Source organism: Heliconius melpomene, chromosome 20, assembly GCF_056956725.1.
Source record: "Heliconius melpomene rosina isolate 202511_hmr_F chromosome 20, ASM5695672v1, whole genome shotgun sequence".
In the NCBI taxonomy this organism is placed as follows: domain Eukaryota; kingdom Metazoa; phylum Arthropoda; class Insecta; order Lepidoptera; family Nymphalidae; genus Heliconius; species Heliconius melpomene.
This window is the reverse complement of record NC_140408.1, coordinates 5,556,880-5,569,527: the sequence shown is the minus strand read 5'-3', so window position 1 is coordinate 5,569,527 and position 12,648 is coordinate 5,556,880. Positions and strand designations below refer to the sequence as shown.

Below are 12,648 nucleotides of genomic sequence, written 5' to 3'. Positions count from 1 at the left end.
ACTCATTGAATGACGTACACTCAAAACTACGTCTAAATAAAACAAAACTTTTTAATTTTTTCAACGATTTTAAAATGAGTATCTGTCTATTTTTTTGTTTGTCCCGGCTAATCCGAAACAGCTGAAACGATTTTTATGAAACATTGACTGAAAAATTGTCGAGCAACGAATAGTTTATATTTTTATTACGAAATTTCCTTACCATTAGGCATTACGCGGGAAAAACCACGCCTCGATAGATATGAAATAATGAAATATTTAATAACTGTATATAGTTAAGTTTGATTATAAACGCGACTGGTTGTGGGTTCGATATCCACTCGAGGGAATGAATTATTATTTATTAATATTTGCATTTCTTCGCTCTGGCACGAAGGCAAAAAAGCCCGGCGTTGAGTTCCGCCACTCAACACGCAATGCCTCCAGAATTCCGCAGAAAGTGGAGAACGGAGGGTTTTTAACAACCCCTCTGCCTAATCTGCTGTGTGCGGAATACAGCGTGAAGTCAAGTGAAAATAAAATATAGTTTGGTATAAAAATGTATAATAAATAAGATATATTTAATATAATTTTCACAATACTTACGTTCGAAAACTATTTCACGGCATTGAAAGAATGGATCGCCAGTAAAACCTGATGGACATGAACAAATAGGAACATGTTTTTCGACAGTACATTGAGCAAGTTGCCCACAAGTTCTAGGACAGGGATCTATACATTTAAAGCGCGTGCAGGCCAAGTTTAGAGCACAATCATCATTACTTTCACATTCTCTACGACATCCGTTTGCACCATATGGATCTCCTTCATATCCTTTTGAGCAAAAACATGCCCCAGCGCCATTGTGTTCCCTACATTCTGCATTTGGGCCACATGGCGATGGAGTACATGGACTTGACGTTGGAGTCATCTCGGTCGCTAAAATAATTTGTAAGATATGATGACAACATCAAATAAAATTTTAAAAAAATTTAAAGAAACTAATAAAATTATTAGCTAAAAAAGAAATAAATCAAATTAATAAAAAAAAAATCATAATTCTTACATGATAAAACAACTTGAACGCAGATTTTTGAAGCGTCTCCTGTGAATCCTTGTTGACATGTGCACATCGGCTTGTGATTGACCGTAAAGCAGAGAGCATTTACTCCGCACGCACCTTGACATGGATCTTTACATCTCTCATTTATGCATGCGGCATTGCTGGGACATTCAGCATCTATTGTACATTCCGGTCTGCAATTTGGTACTCTTCCTATATAATTTTGTAAGCAAGAACAGGCTGCTTGATCACCAATGACACGACATTCTGAATTAGGTCCACAAGGTGATGGGACACACGGATTCGCTTGCACAGTTCCTAAAAATTAAAAATTAAATTAAATTTTCCTATAAATTAACAGGTTTAAAGATAATCTATATTTTTATCTATATATATATATTATATTTTTTTTTGAACGACCTATTCATATATTAAGAACGATTGGTTTGGTTTGCGAAAATAGTTTTATGTTGATTGGCCCATTTTTCGAAGAAGGCAAAATGTAGAAAAAACAGAAGGGATAGAGAAACAATAAACTAAGGGATATTTTCGAAATTATCTTAAACAATTATCTAATATTCAATTATTAACGTAAGATGCGCTGTACGTTTTATATAGATCATAATTGTCTTTTACAGTGTATTAATAAAATGAATATTTTAGAGGCCATCACAGTTTTAAAATACGGGAGAGTGAGTAGATGTGTGTAAGTCATGGTAGGACTCGTGAATGTCTGTGGGCGGAGGGTGATAATAGCTTTTCTCATCACTACGATTATAAAGCGCATTAAATTGACATTTAAAGTATACACTATAGCGATTTTCAAAAATTACGCCTGAATATCGTTATACCATATACTTTAAAAAAGTCTACAGCGACGACGCAAGATATTTTTATATAATAGAAAGATATTTTGTATATTTAATTTATATTATACTAGTGGCCCGCTCGCGGTTTCACCCGCGTGAACTATGTTATTATTAATTTCTATCTCCATGGCTACGTCCTAGTGACGTCTATGCAAAATTGGAGACTCCTAGCAATTGTAGTAACGAAGTTTCATACAAGCCTTCGACCCCAAAAAGAACCCCTTAGAAGTCGAATATTGCAAATTCCCGTCTAGCGAGCACCTACGTCCTATAAATAACTGCTATGCAAAATTTGAGATTTCTAGCACATGTAGTTTCTGAGATTTCGTGATGAGTGAGTGACCTTTCGATTTTATTATATTATTTTATATAGATTAAGCTAAAAAAACTTACTTTCTTCCGGAATACATCTGGTGAAAGGATCCCCTGTAAATCCAGATGAACAACTACAAATAGGATTATGTGTTACAACTTGGCAGCGAGCATTTAGGCCACATGTATTGGGGCATGGATCTAAACATTTTTTATTTATACAAGCTTTGTCTTGCGGGCATTCAGAACTAACGATACATTCCGGTCGACAAGACGGTGGAGTTCCTATGTATCCAATCTCACATGTACATACGCTATGACCATTTACTGTGCGGCAAAGACTATTAGGTCCACAAGGAGATGGTAGACATGGGTCTGAATGGGGTTCCGCTTCATTTGGAATTACTGTTGAATACAATAAAATTACAAATTGATTAAAAACTTGTTGTTTGCATATGCATATTTAAAAAAATGGAGAAATGTTACAATTCTTGTTGCACTTACTTTCAAAATCGCATTTTGTTAATGGATTTCCAGTATATCCAGAAAGACAGGTACAGGTTGGTGAATGATTTACTATTCTACATTCAGCATTAATACCACATGCTCCTGGACATGGATCTTTACATTTGTTATTAGAACAAGCTTTATTGCGATCACAATCTGAATTCGACACACATTCTGGACGACAACCAGTATATGGATCACCGAAATATTCTGGTAAACAGGAACAGGATCCTATTCCATTACGCTCTTTGCATAAGGCGTTTGCACCACACGGCGATGGACTACATGGATTTGGTGGAGGTTCGGAAACATCTAATTAAAAAAATAAAACGTTTATTAGAATAAATAAATATGAAATTAAAATATCACGCTTATAAGCGACTTACGTTCGATTAAGGAACATCCGCTGAATGGATCACCAGTGTATCCTATTATACAGTTACATAATGCTACATGATTTGCTACTGAACACTCTGCATTGAAACCGCAAGAACCAGGGCAAGGATCTATACATTTTTCATTTTGACATGCAAGATTACCAGAGCATTCTGCGTTGATTGAACATTCCGGTCTACAGTTGGGTGCGATACCAATAAAATTCGGTAAGCAAGAGCATGCAGGCGCTTCGCCAACTACTTTACACTGAGAATATGGACCACACGGTGATGGTATGCATGGATTTCCTTTAGGTCCCGAAAATATAGGTTCTAAAGAAGAAAGTATATAAATTAAGAATAACAATAGAGTAATAGGAAAGATAAAAGAAAAAGAAATTATAAAAGTACGAAGTAACATGCAAATTAAAGGATAAACCACAATCAAAATAATCAAATACAACATATTTCGTTCTTAAATATTTATTTATGTTTTTCAAAATTATTTTAATATTCTTACTTTGTTCTAACTGACAAACTAGGAAAGGATCGCCGGTAAATCCGGCTTTACACGTGCAAATGGGATTATGATTTATGGTTTGGCAACGTGCGTTTACTCCACATGTTCCTGGACAAGGATCTTTGCACCTTTGTTTTATACAGGCTTGATGTTGTGGACAGTCAGTGCTTATAACACATTCTGGTCTACAAGCAGGTGGAGATCCAATGGATCCTTCTTCACAAGAACAAACACCATGTCCATTTAATTCCTTACATTGGCTGTAAGGTCCGCATGGTGACGGGATGCATGGATTAAAATCATGCTGGATTGCTACAATTAAAAAAAACAGTTATTTAATTTTTTCTAGCACAAGAGTAATATACGACAAAAAGTTACTAACGTTTTCTTTGAGGATGACACGATATTGCAGGATTTCCTTCATAGTCCTCAATACATAAACATACTGGAGTATGATGAACTACATTACATAAAGCATTTATTCCACATGCCTCTTTACAAGGATTAACACATTTATTATTAGAACAAGCCTTTTCCAAAACACAATCATTGTTTGTGACGCATTCGGGGCGGCATCCAAGATAAGGATCTCCAAAATAACCTGGTTGACAACTACAAGCTCCTGCATTATTTTTTTCAGTGCAGTGTGCATTTGGTCCACAGGGCGATGGGTTACATGGATTACTCTCATCTTCACTTGGTACAGTTACTGTTAAACAAGTAATGTTATATTTTTGTTGTTAGGTATTAACTCATATCTCAATGTAGATTTTCAGTTAAAATAATTTACTCACCGATAAAATAACAACCACTGAATGGGTCGCCAGTATAATCTTCTCGGCAATGGCAAACAGATTTATGAGAAATAACTAAACAATTTGTATTAGATCCGCAAGAACCGTCACAAGGATTCATACACTTTTCACGTATACAAGCTAGATTACTAGGACATTCTTCGTCATAAATGCATTCTGGCCGGCAATGCGGCGCTCTACCAATATACCCAGTCTTACAAGAGCATGCTGGAATTTCTCCAACTACTCTACATTGAGAATTCGGCCCACAAGGTGAAGGAACACAAGGATTACCAGACGGTCTTGTTTCTGGCCCTATAAAATTACGATTATCATAAATATATTTATGCATTTTAAATTTTGCTGTAATTGTAATTTGGTATCGTATAATATTAAATATAACTTACTTTTTTGATAGGCACAATTGACAAACGGATCACCAACAAAGTTTTTGGGGCAACTACATAGAGCATTGTGATTAACTACAGTACATTTCGCGTTTATACCACAAGACCCTGTACATGGATCTAAACACTTTTGATTGACACAAGCCATGTTAGGCATACAGTCGCTGCTAACCATACATTCAGGATGACAATTAGGCGGGGATCCGTAGTATTCCTCCTGACATGAACAAATAGCATGGCCATTGCTGGCGCGACAAATACTGTAAGGTCCACATGGCGAGGGCAGACATGGTTCAACTGATTTCTCTATTGGGCCTAAAAATAATATTTTTATTTAGCTTCATACCAAACGTAGAGTACGACAGTATAAAAAAAATATAATGAAATATTTAAATTTGTGTGTGTAACGTGTGAAAAACAAAGCGTATATAAATCGTACTTATATAACAAGAAGAAAATGGATTTCCCTGATATCCTCGTAAACAGGCACATGAGGGCGCATGATTATTTACGCGACATTCTGCATTCATTCCGCAAACGCCTGGACATGGATCTTTACATTTGTTATTTATACAAGCCTTGTCTTTTGCACAATCTGAGTTTAAGACGCATTCCGGTCTGCACTCTATGTATGGATCCCCATAATATTCTGGAAGACATGAACATGAACCAACTCCGTGTCTTTCTGTACAAATAGCGTTAACACCGCAAGGCGATCGGGAGCAAGGATTAACGATTTGTTGCTCAATAGCTATAAAGATAAAAATAGCTTGGATTAATACTATAAATTAATATAATACATCAGATGAGACTCCTTTTGTTATTAAAGACAATCTGTTACTTACGAGGTATAATTGAACACCCTGCAAATGGATCGCCGGTATAACCCTCTTCACATGCACATATTGGTATATGTTTAACTACATTGCAGGTCGCGTAAAAACCACAAGAACCTGGACATGGATCACTACATCTTTCCGAAATACATGCTAAGTTTCCAGGACATTCTACATTAATAACACACTCTGGACGGCAATTTGGAGGTCTTCCTATATAGTTATTAGAACAAGTACAAACAGGTATCCCATTTAAATCATTGCACAGAGAATGAGGCCCACACGGATTAGGCAGACAATTATTAATTGGTGTCATATGTTCTGTAAAATATTATTTGAAAATTAAATTTCAATCTTAATAAAACATACTAAATAAATATTTGAAAGTCACAAAACTTACTGTCTTCTAAAAAGCATCTCACAAATGGGTCACCCGTAAAATCACTCAAACAGCTACAAACAGGATTATGGTTTATTACTTGACATTCAGCGTGGATGCCACAGGTTCCAGGACACGGATCTTGACACTTATTATTTATACACGCCTTATTTGGCCGACAATCCGAACTAATAATACATTCGGGTCGACAATTCGGAGGTGAACCAACGCACATATCGAGACACGTACAAACCGCATGACCATTAAACGTACGGCACTTACTATAAGGGCCACAAGGCGAAGGGTGGCATGGATCAACCGGCTCCGGTAGAGCTGTATATTAAGAAAATTCATAAAGATCATAGAAAGTTTGAAACAAAGTAAAAGAAAGATTTAGGAAGAAAATAGGCTTACGTATAGTAGGAGTACATGCATGAAGAGGGTTTCCACTATATCCAGGCAAACAATAACATGAAGGTGCATGGTTTGTAACTCTACATTCTGTGTTTTGTCCACACGTGCCAGGACATGGATCTACACATTTATTATTAAAACAGATACTATAAGTAGCACAATCTGTATTCATGACGCATTCTGGTCTACAGCCCAAATAAGGATCACCGTAAAAATCATCAATACAAGTACACGAACCAGCACCACTATTCTCTTTACATAAAGCATTAGGTCCACAAGGTGATGGATTACAAGGATGCGTCGGAACCTCTTTAGGAGCTGAAATATATTTTTTGATATACGAGTATATTGTAATGAGAATAAAATACACTAGCATGCACGGAATTATTAAAACCCTCATGCATGGTCAATGTAGAATATACTTACTTTCTAGTGGATTGCAGCTTGAGAACGGGTCACCGGAGAAGCCGTCATCACACGAGCATATTGGTTGATGGTTTTGGGCGACACAACGGGCATTAAATCCACAAGAACCTACACAAGGATTAATACACGTTCCAGACAAACACGCAAGTGCTAGTGGGCAATCTTGATTTATGAGACATTGTGGTCTGCACGCAGGAGGTGCGCCTAACGTTCCTGGTTCGCACGAACAAACGGCTCGACCAAATTCATTTTTGCAAGTAGAGTGTGGTCCACATGGTGAAGGCAAACAAGGGTCTGGAGCTAGCTGTAGAATACCTGTTGACATAAGAATATAAAATGTGTTATTTACATTCAGATCATATTTGAAAAAAAAAACAACATTTAATAAAATATTTTCTTACTCTTTTTGTAGCACCGAATAAATGGATCACCTTCTGGGAAGTTTTCCGTACACATACATATTGGATTATGACCAACTACATTACAAACAGCGTCTAAGCCACAGCTATGTATACAAGGATCTCTGCATTTTCGGTTAATACATGCTCTATTTGTTGGACAGTCCGAATTCACAGCACACTCGGGACGACAAGCTGGAGGTGCTCCAAGATAGCCAGCACGACAAGAGCAAGCTGCTCGATTGCTTACTATATGACATTCACTGTTCGGCCCACATGGTGACGGTTCACATGGATTATTAGGGGTCGCTGTAAATACGAACAAACTTTATATAAAGGCTTGCTTCACTAGAAATTAAATGTGCCTCAATCAGATCATGTATTGTATGTATTAACAATATTTCAAAGAAAATAAATCAACAATATATACTCATAATAAAATCGTAAGAGGGTCGGTGTCTGTACTTGGAAGATATTTAAAAAATATATTATTGGGAACCTTTATTAACGTAATAAAAAAACCAATGATTTTTTAAATTTTTGTCTGTTTGTCTGTGCGTTTGTTATCGATAATCGCAGAATCGGCTTAACCGATTTAGATGCGGTTTTCACTATTAGATTTTAGCAAGCTTCCGAAAATATCTAGGGTTTATTTTATTACAATCGGTTCATAAATAAAAAAGTTATGTCAATTTAAAGTTCTTAGTTTGCAGCGATAAATTTGCTAATTGCCGTAACAGTTATTTTATACACCTGTTTTACTGAATTGACTGAATCTTTAGTTTTCATTTCTATATTAATATTTATATTTCAAGCGGGCGTAGCCCTGAACGGGCCCGCTAGTTAAAGATATTTAAAAGAAAAGTGTTTTGAAATTTTTCTACTTACACTCTGCGTATATTCGCCGACAAGAAGAGAAGGGATCTCCTTCATAACCCTTAAAACAGGTACATACAGGAACATGGTTTGTAACAAAGCATTCCGAATTAACTCCACACAAATCTTTACATGGATCTCTACAATGGTTGGATAAGCACGCCAAATGATTTGGACAATCAGAATTAATAGAACATTCCGGTCGGCAACCGCCAGCATAAGGATTTCCGATATGAGGTGGTATACATGAACAACGGGCTACATTATTGACAATAGAACAAATAGTGTTTTCACCACATGGAGATGGGTTACAAGGTGTAACTGACTCATTGTTTATTATTGCAGTACATCCAATAAAAGCATCACCTCTGTACCCTTGTATACAACTACATAACGGTGAATGGTTAACAACGTCGCAAGCTGCATTGCTGCCGCAAGCATTTATACATGGATCGGAACATTTTTCGTTTATGCATGCTCGAGATGAAGGACATTCTTGGTTTATTATACACTCTGGTCTACAATACGGAGGAGATCCAGAATAATTAGGTAGGCATGAACATACTGGATGGCCTGATTTTATATCACAAACAGAATTAGGCCCACACGGTGACGGTGAACATGGATTCCTATCATTTTGTTCACTTTCTACAAATGTTGTGCATACTACAAACGGGTCGCCACTTTCTCCAGGCCTACAACTGCATATAGGATTATGATTGACAACAATACAGTCGGCACCAACCCCACAACTTCCATAACATGGATCTATACACTTTTGATTAACGCAAGTTTCTTTTTGCGGACAATCAGAATTACTAACGCACTCTGGTTGACACATCGGGGGAATCCCCTTAAATCCTGGTAGGCAAGAGCATAAAGCAAATCCTGTTTTTGATACGAGACAACGGCTATAAGGTCCACACGGTGACGGGTCACATATGGAAAATAAAGGTGGCGTAGGAAGGCTACTTTGACACCGAATATATGGGTCACCTGTGTGATCTGGCGCACAAAAGCAAATAGCGTGATGATTAATTGTTTCACAGTGAGCTCCAACCCCACATACATCTTTACATGGATTTTCACATTTATTGTTTACGCATGCTAATTCAGGTGAACAATCACTATTTACAACACATTCAGGTCTACATGACATGTAAGGATTTCCATAAAATCCTGGCAAACACTTGCACGTTAAAGCATTATTTAAATTTTGACATATTGCATTAGCTCCGCAACGTAGATTGTCACAAGTTTCATTAGGCACGGCTAAAATAATAAAAAAACGAGTTTTATAATGATAATTTATAAATAGACAAAAATCTTATTTATGATACTTTTGGTAAGCTTTATATACTTACGTTGTGGTGTGTGTTTGCATTGTTCGTAAGGGTTTCCTGAGAATCCATATTTACATTGACAAATTGGGTCATGGTGATAAACCATACACTCAGCATTGGCACCACATGAGCCTGGACATGGGTCTACGCATTTGTTTTTCAAACAAAATTTGTTGAAAGCACAATCTGAGTCTAATACACACTCAGGTCTGCATTTGGGATTATTGATTGCGTTTGGACCATTACACAGATTACATACCGCGAATTTATCTCCATATGTATCACACAATGAATTAGGTTCACAGGGATTCGGTGCACAAGGCTGTGCTGTTGAATTATCAGCAATTACGATGATAGCTGAAAATAATAAAAAAACCATGTATACTTTATTGATTCCGTCAGAATTATCGTTGCAAATAATTTAGAATGATAAATTACTTACGTCTATATAAACATTGTATAAGTGGATCACCTATATAACCATCTGGACATAAACACGAAACTGTATGATCGGAACAAAGACAAACAGCGTTAATGCCACAGACATTGCTTTGTTGGCAGGGATCTGTACATTTTTGATTAATACAAGACTCGTTTGGTAGGCAGTCAGAGTTCATAAGACACTCGGGCTTACATTCTTTTGTAGGATCACCATAAAAGTCAGGAAGACAAGAGCACAAGGCTGTGTTTCCAACATCTTGACAAATTGCATTTATACCACACTCAACTTTATTGCAAGCGTTATTACTTTTTTGTTCCTGGGGCTGTAGGCAACATATTAATGGATTGCCTACTAATCCTCTTTCACATATACAAACAGGATGATGACTTTCTACATGACATACCGCATTTATTCCACAAGCGCCGGGACAAGGATCGCGACACATGTAACCCATGCAAGCTTTATCTAATGCACATTCATCATTAATTTCACATTCTCTAGATCCACAACCTTCTAAACTATAAGGATCTCCTGTACTTCCTTCGATACAAGTGCACGATGCTTGCCCATCATAATTAATATTACATAACGTTTGAAGTCCACAAGGATTGGGATTACAGGGACTCTTTTGTGGTTTGCAACCAATATAAGGGTCTCCAACAAAATTAGGCTTGCAGAAGCACATTTCTCTATTGCCGCTAACATAACAATCTGCATTTTCTCCACAATTTCCTGGTTGACATAGTACTGCTGGTGGCAAATAGCCTTCACGGTTACAAGATTTATAAGGATTACCCCTAGTGTTTTCAGGGCAATAGCAAGCGGGTATTCTGTTTGGATCACATCGCGCTCCTACACCACAAGTATTAGGTTCACAAGGATTTCTTGATTCAATACAGCCACGAACTGTATTCGGACTTTCAACAAATCCTTGTAGGCAAGTACATTTCGAAAATCCATTTGACAAAATTGTGCACTGTGTGTTAGGTCCACAAGGTGAAGGATTACAAGGATTATTTGGTAATCTGCAGGGTTGACGTGGTGGATTTCCTTCATAGTTTGGTAAACAGAAACAGGCTGGTTTATTTTCAATAATTCTACAACCAGTAAAAGGTCCACAGGGATTTGGCTCACACTCATTACCCTCTGGAACTAAAAAAATACGATAGTAAATATATATTTTTTAATTTCAAAAAATAATTAAACAATAAATATATATCTGTATTTCTGGTGCGAAATTTTAAATCTCTTCTCAAGATACTTACTGCAGTTCTTAAATGGATTTCCAGTTAAACCTTTAGGGCAGAAGCATATAGGGTTTCCATTGTCATTTTCACAGAGCGCATTTATTCCACATGGATTTGGAGAACAGGGATTTATTGGCGGTTCACAATTAATCATAGGATTCCCTGTATAACCAGATAAGCATTTGCAGGATGCGCGGTGATTTAAGACATCGCATACGGCATTCGTTCCACATCTACAAGGGGATTCGCATCTTCCATTAATACAAGCTTCAGCATTAGCACACTCGATATCAGCTCGACACCCTTGAACTAAAACACATTTATTAATTTTATTCAAGTAATTAAACCTAAACTATTATCAGAAAATAATTGTACACATCACTTACCCTGGAAACATTCTAGGAAAGCATTTCCAGTATATCCAGAAAAACATTCACATTGTATACCATGATTTGATGGAAGACATTCTGCGTTATCCCCACATTTGTTAACTGAGCATGGATTTATACATACTCTATTTAATCTATCACACAACAATTCTGGGGGACAGTCTTCGTTGTATTGGCATATAGAATGGGTATTAATAACTAAAATAATCATTCAAAGGATGCATTAAAAAGAAAACTGGGAAAAAGTTATCAAAATGTATCATGAACAACATTCTTATTTACCTGGCGCACATCCAACGTAACCATTTCCTTGGTATCCTTCTACACAGCTACAATCTGAGCCATGGTTTGTATTTATACAAACAGCGTTTTGTGCACATGGATTGTGTATTTTACACGGATTTTGACATGCACTATTTATACAAGCTTCAGTCAAAAGACAATCTTCATTTTGAGTGCAACCGGCTGAGCAGAAGTGAAAAAGAGGTGATACAAATATAGTACATTTATATAAATTGCTCAAATAATTAAAATACAAAATATACAAATACGTGCAAAAGTTATATATGGTGTAACTCGATAGAGGGATCAACGCCAATCTACTCATAGGAGACCTCAGTACCTATTCATTTGCCTCTCTTCGCTCTCTTGTATGTTCAGCTATTTTCAGCAGATATTAGGGAATATGTGATTTTTTTGGAAATCACCTGATTCTTGAACAAAATTGGCAAATACAGCGCTTCAAATTTTTTCTAAATACATTTCAATAATAACTTTACGTATCATGTAATAATTAGAAACTATCGGTCTATAAATCTTGGAAATAAAATTTAAAAAAGTATATTAAGATTTTTAAAAAGATTTTTTTTCATTTTAGCAAAAATTTTCAAGAGCTGTAGAAAAAATACTGTTGATAGTTTTCTAAAAGTAATTTTTAAAACTTCTGGTATTTATGTAAAATAAAAAAAGTTTTATAAGGCTAGTTGGCAGTATCCCACACACAGCAGGATATGCAGAGAGAACTAATGTTAAGACACTCCATTTCCGCCCAATTCTGGAGGCATTGCGAGCTG

The 12,648-nt window shown here is 36.4% G+C and overlaps 1 protein-coding gene across 8 annotated transcripts in view; it reads right to left on the bottom strand.

Annotated features, from left to right (window-relative positions):
• The window catches only part of dpy (fibrillin-like protein dumpy), a 103,471-nt gene that overhangs the window by 54,810 nt on the left and 36,013 nt on the right, over window positions 1–12,648 (bottom strand). For 6 of the 8 annotated variants that reach the window (XM_085205078.1, XM_085205079.1, XM_085205082.1 and 3 more), the window contains 21 exons: window positions 11,858–12,040; window positions 11,573–11,773; window positions 11,205–11,495; window positions 9,940–11,091; window positions 9,519–9,854; window positions 8,167–9,426; window positions 7,282–7,587; window positions 6,881–7,195; window positions 6,455–6,772; window positions 6,062–6,373; window positions 5,671–5,982; window positions 5,265–5,576; window positions 4,826–5,140; window positions 4,419–4,733; window positions 4,007–4,333; window positions 3,625–3,936; window positions 3,117–3,437; window positions 2,728–3,042; window positions 2,305–2,628; window positions 1,046–1,360; window positions 586–918 (listed from right to left, as the gene is read on the bottom strand). In XM_085205078.1, the coding sequence (XP_085061204.1) occupies window positions 586–918; window positions 1,046–1,360; window positions 2,305–2,628; window positions 2,728–3,042; window positions 3,117–3,437; window positions 3,625–3,936; window positions 4,007–4,333; window positions 4,419–4,733; window positions 4,826–5,140; window positions 5,265–5,576; window positions 5,671–5,982; window positions 6,062–6,373; window positions 6,455–6,772; window positions 6,881–7,195; window positions 7,282–7,587; window positions 8,167–9,426; window positions 9,519–9,854; window positions 9,940–11,091; window positions 11,205–11,495; window positions 11,573–11,773; window positions 11,858–12,040 (8,175 nt within the window). The remainder of the gene's footprint in view (window positions 1–585; window positions 919–1,045; window positions 1,361–2,304; window positions 2,629–2,727; window positions 3,043–3,116; window positions 3,438–3,624; window positions 3,937–4,006; window positions 4,334–4,418; window positions 4,734–4,825; window positions 5,141–5,264; window positions 5,577–5,670; window positions 5,983–6,061; window positions 6,374–6,454; window positions 6,773–6,880; window positions 7,196–7,281; window positions 7,588–8,166; window positions 9,427–9,518; window positions 9,855–9,939; window positions 11,092–11,204; window positions 11,496–11,572; window positions 11,774–11,857; window positions 12,041–12,648) is intronic. The other 2 variants (XM_085205080.1, XM_085205081.1) reach the window with 2 other exon arrangements.